Source organism: Carcharhinus amblyrhynchos, chromosome 25 (genome assembly GCF_965287045.1).
Source record: "Carcharhinus amblyrhynchos chromosome 25, sCarAmb.v2.hapA, whole genome shotgun sequence".
NCBI classification, from domain to species: Eukaryota; Metazoa; Chordata; class Chondrichthyes; order Carcharhiniformes; family Carcharhinidae; genus Carcharhinus; species Carcharhinus amblyrhynchos.
In genome coordinates, this window is record NC_137348.1 from 9,958,423 (window position 1) to 9,986,009 (window position 27,587).

Sequence of the window (27,587 nt, forward strand, 5' to 3'; positions counted from 1 at the left end):
GCGCCTCATTATTTTATAGATTTGCAGGATTCCTTTTGAATAGAATAGGATCACTACAGTGCAGAAGGAGGCCATAGCAGTTCAAGTATACTGACCACAACCCCACCCAGCCCTGTTGTCCCATGTATTTACCCTGCTAATCTCCCTGAGACTATAAGTGGCAAGTTAGCACGGCCAATTAACCTGCCCTGTGCATCTTTGGACAGTGGGAGGAAACCCACACAGACACGTGGAGAATGTGCAAACTCCACACACAGTGACCCGAGCTGGAAATCAAACCGGGGTCCCTGGTGCTGTGAGGCAGTAGTGCTAACCACTAAGCTACCATGCTGCCCCTTTTTATAACGCATCTTTTTTTTGGCAGTAAGCTTATACTGTAAGCACATGGCTCAGGGCCCTATTGTCAAGGTTGTCAATAAGGCCAGTCTGGTAATGTGTGGAATTGTAGGAATCACAGTGCGTATATTGACCAATGAAGGTAGTAGACAGTCGTAGAGAACCCTTTTGGGAGTTCAGCTTCCTGCTCCATTTCAAAGATGAATTTGAGCGCGTGTTGAAGCCTGTTAAGGAAATCAGTCTCTTCTTGTGCAGTATAAATTGATGTTTCCTTTGACATTTGGCATTCTTGCAAATCTGTCCTGATGAGTGTGAAACAAAAAGCTTTGACAGCATGTCTCCTTTTTGCCCCCTTCCCCCAAGTTCTGTACTACAAGTGAATAATTCACAAATTATCAGCAGACAAACTCTTGCTGTTCAGTCAGTTGTAAGAAAATAAAATGATAGCCCTGTCACTGTAATTTGATCAATTGCTGAAATGTGACGATGGTTCGAGAGCAGGATCAATCTATTTTGGCTTCTCCCATCATGGATTGCAGCAGAAACTGACAAAGTTGTGAAAATCCCATTCAAGGGAACTAGTCTTATAATTCCAAAGATGAATTTATCAGTGACCTCCAACAACCCATAATTATTACCTGTATCTAGGTAACAATTTAAAGATGTGCCATGACTTGATTTTCACCTGCCTACAATTGTGTTTACTTAGGCATTGCTTAATATGCACTCTTGCAGCTTTTCATAGAATCCCTACAGTACAGAAGGAGGCCATTCAGCCCATTGAGTCAGTACCAACCACATTCCATCCAGATCCTATTCCCATAACCCCACATATTAATCCTGCTATTCCCCCTGAAGTTAGGGTTAATTTAGCATGGCCAATCAATCTAACCTGCACACCTTTGGACTGAGGATGCAAACTGGAGCACCTGGAGTAAATCCACACAGACACGGGGAGAACATGCAAACTCTACACAGACAGTGACCCAAGGCTAGAATTGAACCTGGGTCCCTGGCATTGAAGCAGCAGTGCTAAACACCATGCCGCCCAGTGGCACAGTGGTTAGCACCGCTGCCTCTCAGCACCAGGGACCTGGATTTGATTCCCGGCATGGGTCACTGTCTGTATAGAGTTTGCACGTTTTCCTCATATCTGCGAAGGTTGCTTCCAGGTACTCCGGTTTCCTCCCACAGTTTGAAAGATGTGCTGGCTAGGTGCATTGGCCGTGCCAAATTCTCCCTCCGTGTACCCGAACGGGTGCCGGAGTGTGGTGACTAGGGGATTTTCACAGTAACTTCATTGCAGTGTTAATGTAAGCCTACTTGTGGCACTAATAAATAAACTTTAAACTCAATAGTCCTGATTTTGCAGTTATTTATCGGCTTAGTATGATAACTTTCCTTAGTACTTTTAAACACAATATTACAACAGAGCCATTGTTGAGTTTCAACATTTTTTGTAAGCTCGACCTTGAATTTAACCTATTTTATTAACTTTTTCTTCAAATAGTTCTATACCAGTCTTGTATGGTCTTGTATTTCCAATGATCGTCGTCAACCAACTCTAGAGACTTGTAGAAAATCATTATTTCAATAGGTGTTTCTGAACTGATTTAATGGGCACAATATCCTGGCTCCTCAGCATTGCATTTGGGAAGTACCCCAAAGATGTGCTGGGATATCCCCCTCTCAGAAGTTCCCACATAAGGGTTTACCCAGCTATTGTCCAGAAGGGCTGACCTCTCCTGAGCAATTGTGTGGGGTTAGGAACCATCTGACAAAGTGATTTTAAATCGCTAACTTGGGATGGTTTTATGAGTTTCACACTAATAGTTACTTTGAATGTGTTGGAAGGGTAAAAAAAGCACTTCTAACTTCAGAGGAAGTATTTTAAAGACCCAGCCCAAAGCCCAGATGGGACAAACCTCCTCTTCTCTGCCCCGCTCCCCCCCCCCCCCCCCCCCCGCCACACCCCCACCCCCGTGACCCCACGATGCCTGAACCCCCTCCTTTTAAACCAGTGCTGTAAAGCGGCACATGTCCTTCTTTGCGCTCCTTTTACATCTCACAGCTGGAGCTGGGGGTGAACTTACAAGTCTCACCCAGCCTGAGTGAGGAGGTTAAGCGTGACAGGCATTCCAGCGAAGGTAAGGCTTAGATGATTGTCACTCTAAGGAAGGTGCAGGACATTACAGTTTTCGTGCCTGTCATTTTTGCAGTGTGCTGCACACTGAGTATAAACTTTCTGAGCATCTTAAAAATAATGTACAAAAATAATGTGGCAGGAATTTGAAAACTGCTAAACAGGTACAATTATGCACTGTTCACACCTCAAAGATATAAATTTTATACTTTTTTCTTGACTTTTTAAATTCTAATTTGGCCAGAATACTATTAGTGAAAAGCGAAATCAAAGTTCATGCCTTACAGAGGCTGTATGTAATAGAGCTATCATCAGCTCGAGTGCACATTGCCATACCTGCACTCAACACCATGTTTGCGTATGAGAAAAGTAACTGCTCAGCTGAAATATGACTCTGGATGTTCTGTAGTCTAGTAATGTGTTTGGTATTTATCGTTGAATACTGATGTTTCACTCAAAACCCTGTGCTGTACGCCATTGGTGGAAAATCGCCAAGCAGCATAGGATTTCTGCATCGAGGATTTGAAAGGATTTTTCATTTTTGCTTTTAAGTACATGGAATTTCTGACTGACGTTCTCGAGGAAGTCAATGCACTGATGATCTAAGGTTTTCCCTTCATGAAACGTCAGTTGTCTGAAGCAGTGCATTTAATAACATTTACCTCTTGCCAAGTACTTTTAAATCTCCAACTTAAGCTTGTAGGAAGGGGGAAGTAACCTGCCAATGTAAACATTCCTATTCTTCCCCTCTATACAGAGACAGTTATGTGCACACTAGCACGTTGCGCACAAGTCTTTAAATATTTATAGTAATGCATTAATTACTTATCATGCAGTGATTCTGAGTCAAATGTGATGTCTAATTTGGAATCACTGTCAGCACTGAATAACTGATGCATTTGTTTGAAAAAAATAATAATAATGGTTTGGTTTAATTATATTCATGTGTTTAAAAATCTGTTTACTACTGCAGTTTCCATTTTTTTATGACTGCTTTGACATTGGGTTTCTATTTGCTTTTATAGACATGCTTGAGATACATGATCCACGCAGTCCTGTACTGATTAGTAGAAGTCTGTGGTCAGAGATAGAATTAAGCCCAGCCTGGTGTTCTAAATGTTCCATTCCATATTTATTTTATTCATGTGTTTACCAATGGCTCAGTGCTCTTGAGAACAGACGCCCAAGAAATTTGCTTGAAGAAAAAATTAGGCTACTGTGATCCTCCAGGAAGCTTTTCAGTTGTCGTCTTGGCTTTTGTACTCCATGTCAAGAGTATTTACTGTCATCACCTCTGCTTAATGTATTCACGTTTGCATTTGTCAATAATATCAAGTACGCACGTACAAGAAGTTCATTGTTCCAGACCTTTAGAGTTAAGATTTTGCATTTGAAGATACAACTTGTTATCTTTTTATCGTTTTTGTTTTGTGTAGCTGGACAAAATGAGTAATTCCTCTCTAGGTAACTTTTTCATCAGGGGATAGTGCATTTACTGTGGTATTTTTCCAGTGCTGGTGGTTAAAAGGAATCGATGATGTTACATGGGTTAAACTCTCTGTATGTTTAGAACTTCTCACTTCCCTACTGTCTCTTCTATGATCCCTCAACTGTACTTTTTTTTTAAACAAGCCAAATACTTTTAAACCTGATGTTTATTTTTCCCCCTGGGCAATGGTACAGAGACTCCTCTAGCAATTTAAGATATTTCCCCTCCTGTCCCTACATTCTTGTTACTAAGAACAGGAGCAATAATGTGAGCTCCTTCATTGAATTACTAAGAACATAAGAACTAGGAATAGATGATCTGGCCTCTCGAGCCTGCTCTGCCATTCAGTAAGATCATGGCTGGTCTTTTTGTGGACTCAGCTCCACTTACCCACCCGCTCACCATAATCCTTAATTCCTTTACTGTTCAAAAATTTATCAAAGCTTGTCTTAAAAACATTCAAAGTGGTAGCCTCAACTGCTTCACTAAGCAGGGAATTCCACAGATTCACAACCCTTTTGGGTGAAAAAGTTTCTCCTCAATTGTTGAGGAGGAACAAAAGTTCCTCCGAATCGCTGTACTCCTTGTTGTTGGCACTGAGACTTTGCTACTTCAAATTATGTTGTGTGGATACCCCTGATAAAAGATTTGATTGCCGGAGGGCATGTACAATTGTGCGTGTAAGTAATCTTTCAAATTGAGATCACCGGGCAGCATTTAATGTAATTGACATGGGTTCGGCACACCGGCTAGAGACCACTTTTTTATACTGCCCTGTTTTCCAAATCTTAATTTGTAAATGCCTTTTTCTTGGCTTCAAATATAGTTTCAAAACCATGTGGTATTAATTACCTGCAGCGTTTTTTTAGGCATGTGACCTTTGGTGCAGTTTTCATGGTCACTGTATCCATGTCGTAATTTTTATAGGCAAGGCATAAATATTCCATTCGCTCTGTTCAGTCAACTATATAAGAAGGTTGTGTGGAGCACCAGCATTTCATCACTGACAAACTAATTAGAGTAAATATACTATTCAGTTTTGATTGGGGGGGAAAAAAACTTAATGCACAATGGCTCTTTTATGATGAAAGACATGGCTTTAGTTAGCGAAAAGAATTGTGCAAGTCTGTGAGTATCTAAAACTCCCCATTATTTACGATTTGTTTCTTAAATTATTCCTTTAACTAAACACTTTCTCGACAAAAAGCATTGCTTACTCTAGACGCACTTAATTTAAGCGCTATTGTACAAATAGTTTTTGATTATTCTTACAAATTCTGTTTGATGATAACGGGCATTGGAATTTAACTTTATTTTAGAGCCTTGGCTGCCCAGGCTTACTCCTCAGCAGTGGGGCAGGCAGGTGAATGCGGATGTCACTGAAAGGTAGCCAAAGGACAAAATATTTGTGCATGACGTTTGGGGAAACTCGTACTTCTGTAATTTTGGATAGTCAACCACATTGTGTTTTTTTTCAAATTAGTTGCGATTGTGGTGTTGTGAGATGGGTGAAAATACTTTTCCTCAGCTGTATTATATGCTTGAAGTGTTTAGTATAGCGAGTTCTTTAAAGTTTGCTTAGAACAAGTATTGTCTAGCATCTGCAAAACGTTCATTTTTGCCTTTTAAATAAACCATATCTCAGCATTGGTATGTTTGCATATATTTTATTGATTTTTGTGTTTGAATCCTGATGCTGCTCAATTTTCTTTTGTGAGGAGCCACCATTTAACTGTAACTCACCATGGGGGGAAAATAAGCCTTCCTTAAAAAAGTGTGAAGCTGTCAGTTTTGATGTAGTCTTGTTCAGTTCCATGAATAAATATTGCTTGTATCCTAAACCATTTCCCCACAGTTTTCTCTTTCGTTATTTAAGACAACAGTTGTGCTACCCTTGATTTAAAGGCGCACTTCCCCTTCTTTTGGCCACATTATTGGTGCTCGGTTACAAAATAACGGGCCGAATTCTCTGCCCTCACCCACGGCTAGGATTCACCGATCCCGCCGCAGTAAGTGGAGATTTGACCTGAATGCCAAGTTCTCCTTTCTCACTGGCAGTGGCGGTAGAATGTGAACGGCCAGAGAATTCCAGCTAATGACTGCTTCAGAGAACCAGCTCCGTGCCAAAGGTTCTCAATATAAATGTAACATTATTATAATCTGTATTGTGGAAGATCGTCCAGTTTTAGTTTTGGCACTTCTTTTGAAAATGCTGTTATTTAGTTGGTGCCTGGCTCAAACCCTGAGCTCTGTCTCCCATTTATTTTTATTGGTTTATTTTTTACATCTGCTGGTCTTGATCTTGATTTTGTTTTCAGACATACCTGTTTGTTGTTCTGTCACTCACAGACTCTGGACATATCTTTTTCTTTACTGCAGCCGTTACTACTCCCTCTGCCTGGTTTGCTATGAAATCGTTTGTCATTTAATCCCATCCCCCGCTTCCAACCTCCCCTTTTCACTTGCATTAAACCAATGCCATTTCTATCTTCCTTCAGTTCTGAAGTTCCTTGACCTGAAGCGTTAACTCTGCTTCTCTCTCCATACTCGTTTGCCCAGCCTGCTGAGTATTTCCAGTATCTGCAATACACAAGAAAAAGGAATGAGTGTAGATCGTGATTAGCATTGCTGCCTCACAGCGCCAGGGACCTGGGTTTGTTTCCAGTCTTGGTTGGCTGTCTGTGTGAAGTTTGTACGTTCTCCCCGTGTCTGTGTGGGTTTCCTCTGGGTGCTCTGGTTTCCCCTCTCACTCCAAAGATATGCATGTTAGGTGGATTGGCCATGATAAATTGCCCCTTTTGTGTGCCAAGGTTTGTACATTGGAGGGATTAGCAGGCTAAATGTGTGGGGTGGGGTTATGGGGTTGTGGTAGGCTTGAGTAAGATACTCTATCGTATACTTGATACAGACTTGATGAGCCTGAATAACCTCCTTCAGTATTGTAAGGATTCTATTCTATGATATGGCCCGTTGAGCCTGCTCCCCTATTCAGTGTCATCGTGGCTTCAACTCCATTATGCTGCCTGCTCCCCACCTTTGATTCCCAGAGACATTAAAAATTTGTTGACCCCAGCTTGATCTTGATCAGTTGCGCCAGTGGGCTGATGAATGGCAGATGGAGTTTAATTTAGATAAATGTGAAGTGATGCATTTTGGTAGATTGAACCAGAGCAGGACTTAATCAGTTAATGATAGGGCACTGGGGAGAGTTACAGAACAAAGAGATCTAGGGGTACATGTTCAAAGCTCCTTGAAAGTGGAGTCACAGGTGGACAGAGTGATGAAGAGGGCATTCAGCATGCTTAGTTTCATCGGTCAGAACATTGAATAGAGGAGTAGGGACATCTTGTTGAAGTTGTACAAGACATTGTTAAGGCCACACTTGCAATACTGTGTACAGTTCTGGCCACCCTATTATAGAAAGGATGTTATTAAACTAGAAAGAGTGCAGAAAAGATTTACTAGGTTGCCACCAGGTCTTGATTGTTTGAGTTGAGGAGAGACTGGGACTTAGAAGGCTGAGGGGTGACCTTATCAAGGGTCTGTAAAATAATGAGGGGCATAGATCAGCTAGATAGTCAATATCTTTTCCCAAAGGCAGGGAAGTTTAAAATTAGAAAGCATAGATTTAAGATGAGTGGGGAGATACACAGAAGTGTCCGGAGGGGCAATTTTTTCACAGAGGGTGGGGAGATTCTGGAACAAGCTGCCAGAGGTAGTAATAGAGGCAGGTACAATTCTGTCTTTTAAAAAGCATTTAGGCAGGTACATGGGTACGATGAGTAAAGAGGGATATGGGCCAAATGCAGGCAATTGGGATTAGTTTAGGGTTTTTTAAAAAAGAGACGACAAGTTGGGCCGAAGGGCCTGTTTCCGTATTATAAATCTCTGTGTCTCTGTGACTTGAGGTACATCCAGTTATGAAGCGTCCACAATCCTCTGGGGTAGAGAATTGCAAGATTCACAACCCTTTGAGGGAAGTAATTTTTCTTTACCTCAGTCCCAAAATTTTGCTTTTACTTCTGTTTGCCAGGAAATAAGCTCGGCTTTTTAAAATTCATTTGTGGGACGTGGGCATTGCTGGCTGGCCAGCATTTAGTGTGTATCCCCAGTTGTCCTTGGAGGGTAGTTGAGAGTCAATCACATTGCTGCAGTTCTGGAGTCACATGTAGGCCAGACCAGGTAAAGATGGCAGATATCCTTCCCTAAAAGACATTCGTGAAACAGATGGCTTTTCCTGACAATCGACAATGGTTTCATGGTCATCAGTAGATTCTTAATTCCAGACTTTTTTTATTGAATTCATATTCCACAATCTGTTGTGGTGGGATTCGAACCCGGATCCCCAGAACATTAGCTGAGTTTCTGGATTAATAGTCTAGTGATAATACCACAAAGCCATTGCCTCCCCATAAAGAAATTGCAGGCTGAAGACTTCTCGAATGGATCCTTGCAGTCCACCCATATACATCTGTATTTTAATTGTTATTTGCTAACTACAGGGATTCTAATGCTTCTGATATGAAGGGATTTGGTAGAAATGCAGAGGATCTCAAATACAAAACAATTCTGTCAGGTCACTCCCATCTGTTCGGTAATGGCCAGCATTGCTCTGAATCAGTTGGATTACCTGTTTCACTCCCAAAGATGGTTGAGAATTCAGATGTAATTTTCACAAAACTGGAACTTCACTCTACTTCACCAAATACCTTTAGTCATGTAGTTTATTGCCTGCATTCCAGGTATTGCACATTTTCTTGCATGGTTTATAAGAACAAAGAAAATTACAGCACTCCAGTTCGGCCCTCCAACCCTGTACAGACCCATGCTGCCCGACTGAACTAAAACCCCCCACCCTTCCAGGGACCGTATCCCCTGTATTCCCATTCTGTTCATGTATTTGTCCAGACCCCCCATTAAAACTCACTAATGTATCTGCTTCCACTACCTCCCCTGGTAGTGAGGTCCAGACACCCATCACCCTCTGTAAAAAAAAACTTGCCTTGTACATCTCATTTAAACCTTGCCTCTTGCACCTTAAACCTATGCCCTATGTTAGTGGTGTGCCAGTTAGTGTTTGTTCCCTGGGATTAAATGAAGAGGTAACTTCACTGTGATACTTCACATGGCCAAACAGCTATTCGAAATACAGATGCAGCTTGCACATGGCGTATTTGGACCTGGTGGCACAGTGGTTAGCACTGCTGCCTCACAGCACCAGGGACCCCAGGTTTGATTCTGGGCTTGGGTCACTGTCTGCTTGGAGTTTGCACATTCTCCCCGAGTCTGTGTGGGTTTTCTCCGGGTGCTCCGGTTTCCTCCCACGGTCCAAAGATGTGTGGGTTAGGTGAATTGGCCATGTTAAATTGCCCCTTAATGTAAGGGGGACTAGCTAGGGTAAATGCATGGGGATAGAGCTTGCGTGGGATTGTGGTTGCTGCAGACTCGATGGGCCAAATGCACTGTGGAAATTCTATGACCTGCTCTGCAATCATTAATCCTGTGTTTGTGTTTTCAGTTATAACCTTTTAATGACTTTTTTCTTCCTCCCCAATGTTTTTCAGAGATCTCCTGGATGAGGCAAAGAATTATCTCCTTTTGCCACAGGAGAGACCTCTAATGCAAGGTCCCCGTACACGTCCTCGCAAACCTATCCGATGTGGGGAGGTGCTTTTCGCAGGTGAGTCAGTGCAATGATTTCTTCTGAATCCCTAACCTGTTGCTGAAGATTTGACAGCCTGAGTTTTGCAGTCAGCGGTGAAAGGACAGTACATGCTGCTGACCTCAAAGAAAGCTACCTGTAATGAATTACTGAGCTCCATGACATCAGTCTCATTCTGACACCAGCCACAAGGAATCTTTAGCATTCAGGAGGAGTGAAGTCATCAAGCAGGCTGAGCAGCCAATTAGATTGCAGAATTATCACAGGCACATAAGAACATAAGAAATAGGAGCAGGAGTAGGCCATCTAGCCCTTCGAGCCTGCCCCGCCATTCAATAAGATCATGGCTGATCTGTTGTGGCTCAGTTCCACTTTCCCGCCCTCTCCCCATAACCCTTAATCCCCTCTCTTATCAAGAACCCATCAACCCGCTTCTTAAAAATATTTAGCGAGGCAGCCTCCACCACTTCAACGGGCAGAGAATTCCAGAGATTCACCACCCTTTGAGTGAAGAAGTTCCTCCTCAACTCCGTTCTAAACCGCCTCCCCTTTATCTTGAGGCTGTGCCCCCTAGTCCTACTGTCTTTTTTGAGCGGGAAGAGTCTCTCCACCTCTATCCTATCCATCCCATTCATCATCTTATACGTCTCAATGAGATCTCCCCTCATTCTTCTAAACTCTAATGAGTACAAGCCTAGTTTATTCAGCCTCTCCTCATAGCTCAATCCCCTCAACTCCGGTATCAGCCTAGTAAACCTCCTCTGCACTCCCTCCAGGGCCAAAATATCCTTGCGCAGGTGTGGTGCCCAAAACTGCACACAGTACTCCAGCTGCGGCCTCACCAATGCCCTATACAGCTGCAGCAAGACCTCCCTACTTTTATATTCAATCCCCCTCGCTATGAAGGCCAGCATCCCATTCGCCTTCCTGACCACCTGCTGCACCTGCAAGCTGGGTTTTTGCGACTCATGCACAAGGACCCCGAGGTCCCTCTGCACCGTTGCCTGCTGCAGTTTTTCGCCACGTAAGTAATAGTCCTTCCTACCATTCTTCCTACCAAAGTGGACCACCTCACACTTGCCAACGTTAAATTCCATTTGCCATTTCCTGGCCCATTCGCCCAGCCTATCTAGATCCTTCTGCAGACTCTCCACACCCTCCGCACAATTTGCCTTTCCCCCAATCTTGGTGTCATCAGCAAATTTCGACACCCTGCACTCGGTTCCCTCCTCCAGATCATCTATATAAATGGTAAATAGCTGAGGCCCCAGCACCGACCCCTGGGGCACCCCACTAGCAAACCAGGAAGTAAAAGCATTGATTAACACATACTTTTTCAAATCATTTTACAGACAGCAGAATAAATATTGGGATATGCATATAGGATCAGTCAGTGCAGAAGGAGGCCATTTGGCCCATCGAGCCTGCACTGACAACAATCCCACCTAGGTACTATCCCCGAAACCCAATTATTTACGCTGCGAATCCCTCTAATGTACACATCCCAGGATGCAAGTTAACGTGGCCAATCAACCCAGCCTGCACATCTTTCAACTGTGGGAGGAGACTGGAGGAAACCCACGCAGACATGGGGCGAACATGCAGACTGCACACAGACAATGACCTAAGCCAGGGATCGAACCCAGGTCCCTAGAGCTGTGAGGCAGCAGTGCCACTATGCCACCATGCTGCCCAATATCAAACTTAACTCCAGTAGGGTGGCACAGTGGTTAGCACTGCTGCCTTGCAAAGCCAGGGTCCCAGGTTCGATGCTTGGCTTGGATGACTGTCTGTGCAGAGTTTGTGTGTCTTCTTGGTGTCTGCATGGGTTTCTTCCCACAGTCCAAAGATGTGCTGGTTAGGTGCAGTGGCCATGCTACGTTCTCCCTCAGTGTACCCAAACAGACGCTGGAGTGTGGCGACTAAGGGATTTTCACAGTAACTTCGTTGCAGTGTTAATGTAAGCCTATCTGTGATACTAATAAACAAACTTGAATAAACTCCACACTTTTTTCAATTAAATTAGTATGCAGTGACACTCCAGACTTGTAAAATGAGTTTTTCTGGGTCACAGAAGTTATTAAACTCTGATAATGATTTCATACACTGCTTAAAAACTTAGTTGCATCTCCAGCAAAGCTTTTAAAATTGTTTTTATATCAACAAAATGGGTAAGTTGGAATTCATATCAAATCGCACGTTCTGTACTGATTGCACTTCTGGAGAAGCAGTGAATCATTGATCACAACTTCAGGATTTCTGCATTTAATTGCCTGTGTGCAGATACCAAAAGTTGCCGGTTTTACACAGAAGTGAAGGTGAACTCTAACAGATTTCTCAGTGATAATGGCCCTAAATTTGCAATCTAAAGTATCTTTGTGAACCATGATCTAGATTTCATATAATTGCTCTTGTGTGTGTGGTCCTTTAACTGTTGTCATAATGCATATAAATATCTGTGTCACAAATAGCGTAATGGAGAAAATTAAAATGGCAACTTGATACTATAAATCATTTCATTTATGACTTGTTATTCCGAGTACTAGAGTTTCCTGTATTGATGTAGCCGTATCTGGTCGGTTAATTAACTAATAGGATTTTAACTCATAGGGAAGGCAATGGCCTAGTGGCACTACACTATTAATCCAGAAACTTAGCTAATATTCTGAGGATCTAGGTTCAAATCCTGCCACAGCAGATGGTGGAATTTGAATTCAATTAAAAATAACGAAATTAAGGATCTACTGATGACCATGAAACAATTATCAATTATTAGGAAAAACCCATCTGGTTCACTAATGTCCTTTAGGGAAGGAAATCTGCCCTTCTTATCCGGTCTGGCCTACACATGAATCCAGAGCCACAACAATGTGGTTAGAACACTACAGCACAAACAGGCCCTTCGGCCCACAAGTTGACTCAACTGTCCTCTGAACAAGGGCATTTAGGGATGGGCAATAAATGCTGGCCAGCCAGCAACGCCCATGTCGCATGAACAAATAAAAGGAATACAGTGCAGAAGAGGCCCTTTGGTCCTTCTCGTCTGCACCAACAAGTGAGGAACGCCTGAACTTCCACCTAATCCCATCTACCAGCACTTGGCTCATAGCCCTAAAAGTTATGCCGTGCTGACCCTTTATTGAGTTGAAAGAAATTGCATGGTTAGCGTAATAGTTTGCCTCTCCTGTACATTTCCAGCAAGGCCAACTCTAGTGTAAACAGATGTGTGGAGTGACAAATTGGAACAGATTTCAGCGATTCAGTTTGTTCCACCATTCAGTTAGATCATGGCAGATGAGACATTGTTCAATATAGATTTTTTTTTAATATCATACTTGTTAACTTTTATTTTTGCCCCTGTTATAGTTGGTGGTTGGTGCAGTGGCGATGCAATCTCTAGCGTAGAGCGCTATGACCCTCAGGCACATGAATGGCGGATGATGGCATCAATGTCCAAACGAAGATGTGGTGTTGGTGTAGCAGTTCTTGATGACCTTTTGTATGCAGTTGGAGGTCATGATGGGTCTTCCTACCTGAACAGTGTTGAAAGGTAAAGTCAAAAGTTTTGCTAAATGAACTGTGTTTGTTTGTGGAAGGATCAAAAGATTGGTGATTGTCTCTTGAGTTACAACAATGGAGCAGTGCAGCATCCTCTTTGTGGGACTGACCCCTATTAGCTCGGACTCTAGTGCTACCAGTTAGTTGATTTCAATCTGACAACAACAGGGATGTTAGTTTGCTACTGTAGTCTGGACTATGTAGAGGAAATATTAACTAGAGTTCCTGTTTCTTCTCATGACTGATCTGTGCTAGAAAGTTTGGTTTGAGTAACCTGGAGTCTATTTGGCAGTCACCAGTGATGAATAAGTAATACATAATATAAAAAAGGAAGGGCTACTATATTAATAATGAAATGCCTTTTGGGGATGAGAAGAGTGGAAATTCTTTTGATCCAAGGCATTACATAGAAGATAGGAGTAGGAGAAGGCCATTCGGCTCTTCAAGCCTGCTCCGCCATTCATCACAATCATGGCTGATCATCCAACTCAATAGCCTAATCCTGCTTTCTCCCCATAATCTTTGATCCCATTTGCTATATCCAGCTGCCTTTTGAACACATTCAATGTTTTGGCATCAACTACTTCCTGTAGTAACGAATTCCACAGGCTCGCCACTCTTTGGGTGAAGAAATGCCTCCTCGTCTCCATCCTAAATGATCTACCCTGTACCCTCAGACTGTGACCCCTCTTCTGGACACACCCACCCATCAGAACACGCACTCTGTCTAGACCTGTTAGAATTTTATAAATCTCTGAGATCGCCACTCCCCCCCCCCCCCCCCCCCCAAAAAACAAAAACCGTATAGTCAATCTCTCCTCAAAAATCAGTCCCGCCATCCCTGGAATCAGCCCGGGTAAACCTTTGCTGCACTCCCTCGAGAGCAAGAACGTCCTTCCTTAGAAAAAGAGACCAGAACTGCACACAATATTCTAGGTACAGCCTCACCAAGGCCCTGTATAGTCATAACAACACATCCCTACTCCTGTACTCAACCTTTCGCAATAAAGGCCAACATACCATTTGCCTTCTTCACCCATGCTGTACCTGCATGCTTACCTTCAGCGACTGGTGCACAAGGACACCCCTTATCATTTTAACACTTAGATAAGTTGATCGCAACTATCCAAAGAATCTCCCATACATTTCAGTTTTATATACATGGTCCAGTATTTTATAGGTTCAGAAGCAGATACATAGGAAGAAACAGCTTTGCAGTTTAGGTGAATTTGGCGAATGGAATCCCACCTGACTGGAGGACAGGTTCTGAAATCAGTGTACTAGGTGAAAAGGGTATTGAGGGGCTTATTCAGCTCTCAACCTACAACCTTCTTGCTAATTTGGTCTAGTACTTTGGAAACAAAAACAGAAGGCAGATTACTACCTGAATGGCTGTAAATTGGGAGAGGTGGGCATGCAGTGGGACCTGGGTGTCCTTGTGCACCAGTCGCTGAAAGTAAGTCTATGAAGTATTAGCAGCTGGTGACATATCTGATGTTACAAAAGAATTGATCAGACGTAAGTTTATTTTGTTTATACACCCAGCTGTGGTCTAACTGAATAGTATCCAATCTCGAGGGGCTGATTGGCCTACTTCTGTTCCCAACTTTTTGAAATGTAAGAGTGTCGGGCAAAAGAAGGTTGAACATGCAGTCATGCTGTAAACAGTGCAAAGCTTGAAGCAGGACAAGAAATGGTCTTGCATCAAAAGCCAGTTTTTAATTGTATATTAATTTGTGTTTGACTGTTTGCAGGTGGTGAGTATTAACTGGGGTTACAGTTGAGCATTAGTAAAGGAAAAACACTCCCATGTGGTTGGATTAGGAGGCACATGTTTATAATATTTAACTCTGTAAATATATGTAAGACCAAATAAAGATTGACTTTAGTACTATCCTTCAGAAGTGGGCTGTCCAGATAATAACACAAGTGAGACATGGGCAATAAATGGCGGCCATGTCCCATGAATTAATTTAAAAATGTTAATTTAGTTGCAGTTAGAACAGGAACTGTTTCAAAATGGTGTAAATTATGCAGCCACACGCTCTTGACCTGCTGGTATTGTGTGAAAAGGAGTGCTACCGCAATTCATCTTTGGGTTAATTCCAGCATCTTTGGATTTAATGCAGCACAGTGTCTCACCTAGACTAATATTACACCTGTTGTATAATTATGATACCAGTGATAGGTTGTGGAAAATGTAACTTGTACTGAGAGTGAATTGGCAGAGGGCTGGTAGATTACATCTATTCATAAAAGTAGAAGCCTGTTTGAAATGTATAGCAGACTATGTACAACTGTTCAGCTGTTTATTTTAGCTGTCACCCACTTTGACAGATAGGCTTAGTTTGTCATTTGAGAAGTAAACCCCTGTATTTCAAAATCAGCTTTAGTTTCTGATGCAGTTTTTGAAAATGGAAATTTGATTCTGAATATAAAGCTTGTTTTAAAACAAAACCTACTTTTTACTGCTGTTTACTTGGATCAGTAGTGTTTTCTCAACTCTGGTCACTGCATTTTGGCTCCCTAATTAGTTTATACTGCTAGTTCCTATTTAGCTAATTGGAACCTACGGACAAATAAAAGTTGCTGTTGTAAAGCCTGATAGCAACTGAAGAAGAATGTAGAACCAGTTTGGTGTATTTGTGAATTTTAATGCAGGGGCAATGCTTTCTGACAGGTAATAAATATACTTGCTGCCAGATGTTCTTCATGGTGTGGAGATACCGGCATTGGACTGGGGTCAGCGCAGTAACAAGTCTCACAACACCAGGTTAAAGACCAACAGGTTGATTTGGAATCACGAGCTTTCGGAGCACTGCTCCTTCAGTCTCCTGAGGAAGGAGCAGTGCTCCGAAAGCTCGTGATTCCAAATCAACCAGTCGGTCTTTAGCCTGGTGTTGTGAGACTTCTTAGATGCTCTTCAGGCCGATGAGGAGGAATGAAAACGCCATTTTTACCAAACCTCCTATTCCCTTAGTTCACTTTGTGATAATTCTCTTCTATTAAGATATGATAGTCTTTAAGATTTGTCAGTCTTCGGACTTGTATGTACCCGAAATTATCATTCAGTTGTGTATGCGTGTGACCATTTAAAGTAAATGAAAGGATTCGCAATACTTGGAGGGAAAACATGTATTCTTGCTGCACCATGATCTGATTTGATTCTAAACTAGTCGCTTAGGCCCTTGGGCTGTTTTGACTTGATGTTGGAAGTTGTTCTCGTCATACCAACAATTGTCATTTCACCACAGATAGAGAAAAGAAACTGAATGCTGTTTTGAGTTTACGGTTTACAAATTTAGTTATTTTTCTCTCCTCCCCTTTTTTTAAATCTTGTGCACATTGTGGAAATCACACACACGCACTGGACGTGCCCAACTTTACTTCCACCAGCTCAATTCCTCCACTGTCTCAAGTGGTCACACTGTTGCCTGACGACCAGATTGGATGAATAGAAATTTCCTCCAACCAAGTATTGGGAAGGCCAGAACCATTGGGTGCAATCGTTTGCGCCATGCTCTCGAGGTCGGGAAAATTGGGACCCAGCCAAATCTCTGTTCACAGCAGTGGGATAGGGAAATCCAATTTCAGTGAATGGCTATAACATTCCGGCCATTGTTTTTGGTTGCTGCCACAAGCTCCATTTTCTAGTGACCAACACTTCAATGCAACAGCCTGAGGTGAGATCAAGAGAAGAGTCATAGAGAAATGTTGGCCCTGTTTCCTCTCTCCATAGATGCCCACAGACCTGCTGAGATTTTCCAGCATTTTCTGTTTGACGTTTCAGGGGAAACTGCCTTGTTGTCCTGGTTATATATGCCTTCGGAACAATGGTTCTCTCACGTGCACTTGACTTTTAACTTGTAAATTATTTATTTTGCTAAGGTATGACCCGAAGACAAACCAGTGGAGTAGTGATGTAGCCCCAACCAGCACGTGCAGAACCAGTGTGGGGGTAGCAGTGCTGGGGGGGTACCTGTATGCTGTTGGAGGACAAGATGGAGTGTCCTGCCTTAATATTGTTGAAAGGTAAGGAAGTGATGAAGGATTACTTTAGTCTCTGACAGAAATGATTTTGTTGAGGTTATTCTTGAGGCATGTGAGATCTGTGTCTATTTAGTTCTCTTCCCCATGCTAGCATGCAGTGGAAGAGTATCATGTGCTCCGTTCACAGTTGAAGGGAATTAACTGAAGGGAAATGATCACAGGCTGAGCTCTGGCTTACAGGGAAAGAGAGTCAACAGCTGCATTGGCCAGAGCCTTTCGTGTCTTAAGTAATTGATGAGAGTAAGCCTGCCATACAGCATGGGACACTGACATTAGCAAGGTCACAGATATTTCAGACTATGCTGGGCAGTTGATGAGAACACTGTGCCTTGATGAGATCCTACTATGATTTGCTGCCTGAAGGTGGGATACGAGAACACAAATATATCCAATGTTTAATTATTTGATTGAAACCTATAAAATCCTGATGATTCTTGACAGGTTGGATGTGGAAAGGATGTTTCCTCTTATGGGAGAATCCAGCACCAGGGATCACCCATTTAGGACAGAGATGAGGAGAATTTATTTCAGAGGGTCCTGAGTCTCTGGAACTCTTTTTTTCCTCAAACAACAGTGGAAGTAGGCTCTTTGAACATGTTTAAGGCAGAGCTAGGTGGATGTTTGATAATCAAAGGTCATCAGAGGAGCAGAACGTGGAGTTGAGATCACAATCAGATCAGCCACGGTCTTATTGAATGGCGGAGCAGGCTCAAGGGGCTTGTGTCCTACTCCTAATATGTATGTTCATACAATACCTACTGTAATAGTGTAAATAGGCTGTTGAACCTCTGCATCTCCAAATGGAGCTGCTATTTAATGGGTTATGGTGCAATCAGGAGACCTGTGGACTTGATGAGCTATGATGCTCACCACATGGCTTCCTGGTCTCCTTGTAAGGGTTGAAACCTGCACCTTGCCTTTTGTCAATAATTGAGCATTAATCTATTCTCCTTAGTGGTTAGAGGGCAGAAGGAAGGTACATTTGATTATTTTATTGCTTAGAGCTTAAGTCTGAAGTGATGCGTTGATGATGGATCCCCCTTCTTGTGATATTTTAGTAAACCAATACCTGAGCCATCGAAATCGACAATGCTACAGAGCAGCAGCTTGTTTCATTCATAAACTCTGGTGAGGTAAAAACTATCGGTATGTGCTTGGGTTCTTCCCACGGAGTTTAATCCGGTGAACCTAACTGAACAAGTAGTTGTGTCCCACTGATTTCCAGCAGAATCCTCTGTGCAACTTGGAAATCCTCAAGAGACTCTTGCCAGCCTGTACCCAAGCCCTCTGCACAGAAGGCAAAATATGCATTAGTTGCAGCCGAACAGAAGCGTATGCTGTTCAAACCAAACAAACATGAACATAATTTAATTTATTTTGAAAACAACACCTAGAAGTTCAGGCTTATTAATAGCTGAGCTGTACAAACAAGTTCAATAATTGGGCCTGTCTTTGGCTAGTTTATCTCAGCAGGGTGGCATTATTGTTACAATTGGCCTCTTGAGTCCCAAGCTAGGAAAAAGGAAATCAGAGATAGGGTCTGTCTTCTGATCCTTTATTACCCAGTAATCCATAGCTGATTACTTGTGTGTGACCGCTGAGTACGTGGCTATGAGCAACATGGCCAATACTTGCTGTTCAGGTTTGTATGTGAAAGTAAACACTTGGAAAAGGTACCAGGAAGTTGTCAGAAACTTGAAAAATAAATTCTGTTTAATGTGGGGGAGAACATCAAACTGAAAATACAAAGAAAGTGAGGGATTACCATATGTACATATTTAAAAGTCAACCTTGTAAAAATCGATCTCATGATTTTTGGTCTTAAAAAAATCCTATAATTTTCATATTTCACGTAATTAAAAATCTGCACTAGTTTTACAGGGATTAAAATTCAGAATCAAAATTCTGGAGATGTTAATGATTCAATTTCATCTGAAAATAAGGTAATGGCCTGGTGGTATTATCGCTAGACTATTAATCCAGAAGCTCAGCTAATGTTCTGGGGACCGGGGTTCGAATCCCGTCATGGCAGATGATGGAACTTGAATTCAATTAAGAATCTGCTGATGACTATTGATGATAGTGGGGAAAACCCCATCTGGTTCACTAATGTCATTCAGGGAAGGAAATCTGCCGTCCTTACCTGGTTGGGCTGATGTGTGACTCCAGAGTCACAGCCACGCAGTTGACTCTTGAACAAGGGCAACTGGAGATGGGCAGTAAATGCTGATCAGTCAGCAATGCCCATGTCCCACGAGTGAATAAAAAGGGTATATTGTTCATAATTTGATTTGATTTCTTTAGCAGTGTTGGTATTTATTCCATTGCAGTAACCTTTTTTGATTTAATTTGGGCCCAATTCAAGCACACGTTAACGCCTCAAACATTACCGCAATAAAAGTCGACTCATGGTTTTGTCTTGGCCTAAGAAAAATTAATCCCAAGAGTTTGACTTTTATGTGAGCGTATATGGTATATAATGTGGAACTTGCCTCCCATCAACCCTTTACGTGATATGTTTTGAGGATTAGAGAGAATCAAACTTTAACGCATTTATTACTTTGCCAGGTTTGATCCCAAGGAAAATAAGTGGATGAGAGTAGCCCCCATGAGCACTCGGCGCCTTGGGGTAGCTGTGGCAGTTCTTGGTGGACATCTCTATGCCACTGGGGGCTCTGATGGAACATCTCCGCTAAATACAGGTAATGTATGTGCAACCAGAATAATTACAACAACAGCTGTGCTTCAGACTGATCCTAATTTTAACCTTTCCCTAGTCATAATACGCGATGGTGTGGGCTAGACAATTAACGTTTTCTCAATATGATTGTTGCCTTTTCAGATCAGATGGAGTGTAAATCTTCCTGTGTCTGTAATCTTAAAACGTCACCAGCTGTGTTTGTGTGGCTTTTTAATCACCCCTGTGCCATACACGCTTAAAAAGAAATTATCAATTTAATTGTAATTAATGTCAAATTGTAGGCGGCACAGTGGTTTGCACTGCTGCCTCACAGCGCTGGGGACCTGGGTTCGATTCTCGGTTTGGATCACTGTCTGTGTGGAGTTTGCATGTTCTCCGTGTCTGTGTGGGTTTCTTCCGGGTGCTCTGGTTTCCTCCCACAGTCTGAAAGACATGCTGGTTAGGGTGCATTGGCCGTGGTAGATTCTCCCTCAGTATGCCCAAACAGGTGCCAGAGTGTAGCGACTAGAGGATTTTCACAGTAACTTCGTTACAGTGTTAATGTAAGCCCACTTGTGACACTAATAAATAAACTTTTGTGCCAAGGTTTTGGACCCAGCGGTATTTGGGTAATTGCTTTCCAAATTCATTCTCTTGTCAAGCCGTTCTCACGGTGGGAAGATTGGTTTAGTTTGGAGCATGCTCCTGAAGGCAACTTGATAGTAAGACTCTCAGTAATTGTCATTTTTTTAATGTACATTAAGTTGAAGCTATCGTTGCAAATAAACTGACCATTTTCTTCCCCGTTCCATATTCATAGAACATTGTACATTGCAACTACAGCAATGTTTATGAGAATGAAGGGGAACCACAAAATTATTTTATACTGCATTTGCTGGGAATCTGAAATGAAAACAGGTGATGCTGGAAATATTCAGTAGGTTAAGCAGCCTCTGTGGAGAGAGACAGTGGAATCTTTCATGAGAACTGTTGTGGTGACGGGTTGTTGACCTGAATTGTTGTTCCTCCAGAGATGTTGCCTATGCTGCTGAGTATTCCCAGTGTTTTATTAATGCAAGATGATTTTGTTTGCATTGCAGTAAGATTCCTCTGCTAACAACCTAGAATCTCTCCTGGAAAGAACCTTGCTTTTCAAATTTCTCACTTGGAAGATGTCAGCATTACAATGTGCACAGTAACCTGCTGTGCTTAAACACTGAAACAAGGTTTAGCCGGTTGGGTTCATGGAATTATTTTGTTCTTTTCAGTTGAACGCTTCATTCCTCAGGAGAATCGCTGGTCTCCTTGTTCACCCATGGGGACGAGGAGAAAGCACCTTGGCTGCGCTGTGTTCCAGGATATGATCTATGCAGTCGGAGGACGAGATGACACAACTGAGCTCAGCAGTGCCGAGCGGTACAACCTCAGAGCCAATCAGTGGTCTCCAGTGGTTGCTATGACTTCTAGACGGAGTGGTGTAAGTGTACACTGAGCTTAGATGTGTTGTGTATGCGTGTTATTAATAATGTATTCTGAAAATACAGGGGCGGCACAGTGGTTAACACTGCTGTCTCACAGCTGCAAGGATCTGGATTCAAATCCTGTCTTGGGTCACTGTCTATATGGAGTTTGCACATTCTCCCTGTGCCTGGGTGGGTTTCCTCCCACAGTCCAAAGATATGCAGGTTAGGTTGATTGGCTATGCTAAATTGGCCCTGGTGTCAGGGGATTTGCAGGGTAAATGTGAGGGGTTGTGGGTGGGCTTGTGGTTGGTGCATGCTCGATGGACCGAATGGCCTCTTCACTGTAGAGATTCTGTGATTCTAAAAGTACAATCTCTGGACTGTAGTTTTAACCTGAACAAGATGGAATCTGATCACACGTGAATGCTAACAAGTTGAATTATACATTTTTGGGGAAGGATGGGGTATAACTCCAACACAACTGACCGTTTTAATGAAGGTTTCCTCTTCCAAATGCTGATTGAACTTCTGTGCATGTGTTGTAACTTTTGGATCTGTAGCATATTGAACTTTATCACTTGGATTCCTGATGTTTCACAGATCCTTCAAATTGATAAAGGCATTTCCTCTTGGCATCAAAGTAAAATCTTCTGTTGAAAATAACGTGCATTGAGTGCTATTAACTTTCAATCTAACAATCAACAGATGGGACTGTGAAGGTTTATAATGTGGAGCATCGTACGTACTGTATCTGGTTGAATAATACATTTTTTCTGTGCATCTACAGCACCGAAATAGACTCTTCGGCCCTTCAAGCCTGCACTGACCATGCTACCCGACTGAACTAAAACCCCTACCCTCTGGGGACCATATCTCTCTATTCCCATCCTATTCTTTGATTTGTCAAAATACCCCTTAAAAATCAGTATTGTATCCACTTCCACTACTTGCCCTGGCAGTGAGTTTCAGGCACCCACTCCCACCTTCTGTGTTTGGAAAAAAAACTTGCCTCAGACATCTCCTTTAAACCTATGACCCCTGGTAACTGACTCTTCCACCCAGGGAAAAAGCTTCTGATTATCTACTCTGCCCATGCCCCTCATAATCTTGTAGACTTCTATCAGGTCGCCCCTCAACCTCTGCCATTCCAGTGAGAATAAACCAAGTTTCTCCATCCTGTCCTCACAGCTAATGCCCTTCACACCAAGCAATATCCTGATAAATCTTTTCTGTACTCCAAAGCCTCTACATCCTTTTGGTAGTGTGGCGATCAGAATTGAACACAATATTCCAAGTGTGGCCTAACTAAGGTTCTATAAAGCTGCAACATGACTTGCTAATTTTTAAACTCTAAGTGCCACTCACTGGCCCAAAGGAAGTTGGTAACAACTGAATGGACAACCCTGTGTCTTTGTAGCATGATCTGACACTATCTGATCAGGATGGCACGGTGACACAGCGGTTAGCACTGCTGTCTCACAGTGCCAGGGGACCTGGGTTTGATTCCAGCCTTGGGTGACTGTCTGTGTGGAATTTGTACATTGCCCCTGTGTCTGCGTGGGTTTCCTTTGGGCACTGCAGTTTCCACCCACAATCCAAAGATGTGTAGGTTAGGTGGATTAACCGTGCTAAATGTGTGGGGTTATAGGGATAGGATGGAATGGGGGTGGGGGAACTGGCTTAGATGTTCTTTTGGAGAGTTGGTGCAGACTCAGTGGGCTGAACGGCTGCCTCTTGTGCTGTAGGGATTGTGTGTTGAACTAGCTGGTACTTGTATTAGCATTTATTCCTTAACCTAATGTAAATACCATAGTTCCTTGCAAGTAAATGTAATTCATGTTTATTTCACCACAACCAGGTTGGTCTGGCTGTTGTAAATGGACTTTTGATGGCAGTCGGAGGTTTTGATGGTACAACCTACTTGAAAACTGTTGAAGTGTTTGATCCTGATGCAAATACTTGGAGGTACAAACATCTCAAAATGCTTCCAGCTCGGGTTAAATTTACAACAAAGTAATTGATTCCATTCCGTGTGCTAGTCTCTGAGATAACTAAATTGGAATTTCATGATGCAAAATTGCAGAGTGGAACAAGAAAAACTGTACACGTTTTGACATTTTATAATAGTATTATGTTCACTTAGAGCAATGTACAGTTTGTAAGAATGCTTTCCAAGAAATTCCCTTGCTACGGCCCCAACATGTTGAGATACCCAAAAGTTTCAAACTCGTGTAAAAACATCTGCTCTGCATTGTCATAATCTTTTAGTTCATTTGCATCAAGATTTTAATTGATCTTTAGATTGTTATCTACCAGAGCTCTTCAGTCACCTTTCGCTGCTGTGTTTCACAAAGGATCTTGTGCTCTAGCTGAAGACGATCATTTTAGAACACCAACACTATTTTATTTTGGCAGCATAGGCCATGGAGTTCTACAACCCAAAGGATGGTGCCTCCAGCAATGTATACTCCTTGAGATTGTCAGTCAGTTCTGCAATCTTGGCTTTCAGTTGAACTTGACCGTATAGATTTTTAACCCAGTTGCAATTGTCATCAAGTAAATTAAGCTGTAACCAATCTTGCTCCTCAGGGAATGAGTGCATGTTTGCCAAGGGTAGAATCCCACATTCTAGTTTTTCACACCGATGGCATTGAGATCCAACCAAAGGGTTGGTGAACACCTCTTGTGGTAAATCTATTCCGGTGTGGTAAGTGGATGCTGTCTACAAACCTGCTGTAATCCGACAGATGAATGTGTTTGCACGATGACAATGCGGAAACTAAACTGGTCTTCAAAATCACTCCCACAGTTTGAAAGGATGACTAAGTTTGTATTGGTGAAATTGATGGGTTTGTGCCTGACAGGGTGGCACAGGCATTAGCACTGCTGCATCACAGTGCCAAGGAACCTGGGTTTGTTTCCTGGCTTGGGTCACTGTCTGTATGGAGTCTGCATGTTTTCCCTATGGGTTTCCTCCCAGTCTGAAAGACTTGCTTATTAGGTACATTGAGCTGAACTGGTGCTGGAGTGTGGTGACTAGGGGAATTTCACAGTAACTTCATTGCAGTATTAATGTAAGCCTTCCTTGTAATTAATAGTGGGGTGGTGTCAACATTACTGATGTTTTCAGCATTGGACTATATACCCATGTGTGATTTGATCAGGAAAGGTGCTTCTCTCTGGTGCCCTGGACCAAGAACAAACAGAGGTTTGTGATCCTGATCAGAGTGATGTACCAGCTAAAACTAAGTAGATTGTCTAGATTCTACATGTTGGCTGACCAGTTGAAAACACCAAGATAACAAAACTTCAAATTCAGCTTTTTTTAAAAATTGTATATCTTGACTTGCATTGTACATCACAAAACCCTTCCTGAGATACAAAACCGCATTCATCTAATGCTTTGTATGCTAGAATCCAGTAATTACCCTTAATTGCTGTTGAAATTTTTACTAAATTAGACATGAAACTGTTACTGAGTTCCACTTTTCATGCAAGTTATGTTACTGATATTTGTTCAGTATCCACTTTTTGCTTAAAGGAGTAGAAAATGGAAAGTGACTACATTGGACTTGTAAAAATATTGTAGAGTGAACAAGGCTGATTTAATCTTAAAACCAATTTATTCCCACAGGCTCTTTGGAAGCATGAATTACAGGCGTCTTGGAGGTGGTGTTGGTGTGGTGAAGATGACACAATGTGAGTCACACATTTGGTGAATTCTTCAATGGTGCAGAGTTATCCTGTATGATTTAACCCAATTAAATGACAATTGAATTGCTACTTTAATTATACCAAATTGCTGAGTGCTGAACAGCGCACCTATAATAAGTGCATTATGTATCTAGCAACTTTTATGCATTAAATTGCAAATATTTACAGCAGTTGCATTTTTGCAAAATTGGGACAATATTCTATTGAAATAAAACCTTGCTGCCTTATGAATACCCAGTGCTGATTAAATAAATCCAGATGGGTGAGTTTTATTTAAAGTAAATTTATTCTGGCACTGCTACAGCTATACTGAATCTGTGCCAATACCATTATGCAATTTTTCACACATTTTCAACTTGGAGGTGAAACATAAAACCTCATCAGTTCAAGCAAGAGAGCATGGTCTCACTCCTATTGCCTTCTCATCCTCCCCACCTTAATTATAATGGGGTAATTTGACTTGGGTCAAAGCCACAGCAAGGAGAATGGTGTTTTTTTAATACATACTAACCAGAGCCAATGAATACTGCTTAGTGGTCTTGTTTCTGCCAAGTAGAAATAGAATACATAGTGTGCTTAGCAAATTTGCTGAGAGAGAAATATTAAATGGTTGGTGGATCTACAAAATTTGCCTTTAAATGCTCTGCAAAGTTCTGATTTTAAAAGGAGTTCCTTCCCCTACAAGATCAGATAATGTCAATTATATGCAAACATTTTACTTAAAAAGGACAGATCAGATTTGTTCTTTATTCAGTCAAGGTTGACTGAAACTACTTTGTAAAATGCTTTTCAAATGTTTTTATTTGAAGTATTGTATAGACTCAAGTCCATTGTGATTTTGTTTAAAAATCAAAGATTGTATGTACATACAATAGAGCTGCAGACAGTTTAGGATGCATTTTTAGCTTAGATGCTCTGGCATCATTGTAATAACTGAAGAGAGAAGTCAATAACAGCTGTAGATTTCTTTTAATTGCTGTGCAGCCCAGCATTTACATCATAGCACTAAGACAATTGAAAATGTCTTAGTTAAAAATATGAATTGCTGCCTTTTCTAACCTGGTTGATAAGATTAATTTTCACTTAACTGGAAACTGAGTCAGCAGCCTGTTATTGTACTTATTTCCTGCAATTCTGTGGCTGGGAGGGCAATGTTAAAGGTAAAACTAAGCTAGAAACTTCTATTGTGAATAAATCTTAGTTCTTCACCTTAGAAGGATTCTGCAATCAAGTTCACTGTACATGTTGCATTAGTGGGTTCTTACTGTACTGACTCAGACTTGCCTGATTAATGTCATTGTAAAAAAGTTCTTGCTGTTTTTTTAAAGCTTGTACAGTATATTTAAATAAAGTTAATTTCAAAAATGCTTAGTTTCTGAAGATACTGCCTTTGTTTCAAGTGATTCTCTCCAAGATCACCAAGTTCAATATTAAACTATCAAATGGATTTGCACTGCAATAAAATGTTCATTCCCTTCTGTACAGGCACAGTTCTTGCTGCTCTCTAGAGCAAGAGTGACTGACAAAAAGTATAACAACTTCAGTATCACAAGTGACAATTTTCAGATAGTTCAATGCTAGAATTCTGAACAGCAACATTTTTGTACAAAGCTGTCACAAAACATGGTTCCCTGCAAGCAAACTCTGATCAAGAACTTGCATGCTCCAGAATTTAATATGTTAACACAATCTATTGAGACAGTGACATTATTTGAACCATGGTTAGATGGTGCTTCTGTGAATGGTGTCTCTCTCTCTGGAATGAGCATTGCTGGAAGTTTGAAATTGATGAGGTCTGCCAGGTGCTCATTGACCAGGTTAAAAATCAGTCAATGAGGATATTTCTTACCCATCCCAAATGATGGGATTGTTTCAGTAGCATCATGCAGCCATGTAAAAAAAAAATCCCAAGGGTGAACAAATTTGGGATTTCAGCAAGATGACATGAGGTAGTCATTAACAGCTAGTGCAGCTATAGAAAGTTTCACTAATTCAGATCATTGCTAAATGTTGGCTAGATCACTGGGAGAAATTCCAGAATAGCGCCCAAGTGAGGGTGCAAATATAAAGTAGGGAACAGAAAATGGCCAAGGTTTCAATTATAAACTTAGGAAGATTAAGTCTACCATAGCTGTGTCATCTTCAGAAGATGTTTCATGCAATGTCACTTCTGTCCAGTTGCCCAGTGCATTTTCAGTCATTAATGCATCAAAGTCCAAGGCTTGAACTGATTTCTTCAATTCAGGCTTCACTTTTGAAGCTAAAGCCAGATGTGAGTTTGTTGAGTCCTCGGCAGCCAGAGTGGATGCTGAAATTCCCAAACTTTTGTCATCTGTAAATGGTACAAAATGGCATGGCTTTGAGCAGAATACTGCTAGAACCAGACTACTGATAGTGGGACAGGCCTGGGTATAGCCAATGGTTATAGTTAAAAGCCAAACATTCCCAGACACTAAACTCCAACAACAATTGGTAAAATAATGTACAAGTGC

At 41.8% G+C, this 27,587-nt stretch overlaps 1 protein-coding gene across 1 annotated transcript in view; it reads left to right on the forward strand.

The window, feature by feature from the left end:
• The window catches only part of LOC145358416 (kelch-like protein 20), a 44,365-nt gene extending 17,899 nt beyond the window's left edge, over positions 1-26,466 (forward strand). The window contains exons 5-11 of the mRNA XM_080212468.1: positions 9,533-9,648; positions 12,997-13,180; positions 17,077-17,220; positions 19,807-19,940; positions 21,187-21,395; positions 23,240-23,346; positions 25,016-26,466. Coding sequence (XP_080068594.1) covers positions 9,533-9,648; positions 12,997-13,180; positions 17,077-17,220; positions 19,807-19,940; positions 21,187-21,395; positions 23,240-23,346; positions 25,016-25,100 — 979 coding nt within the window. The 3' untranslated portion in view covers positions 25,101-26,466. The remainder of the gene's footprint in view (positions 1-9,532; positions 9,649-12,996; positions 13,181-17,076; positions 17,221-19,806; positions 19,941-21,186; positions 21,396-23,239; positions 23,347-25,015) is intronic.
• The last annotated feature ends 1,121 nt before the right edge of the window (positions 26,467-27,587 follow it).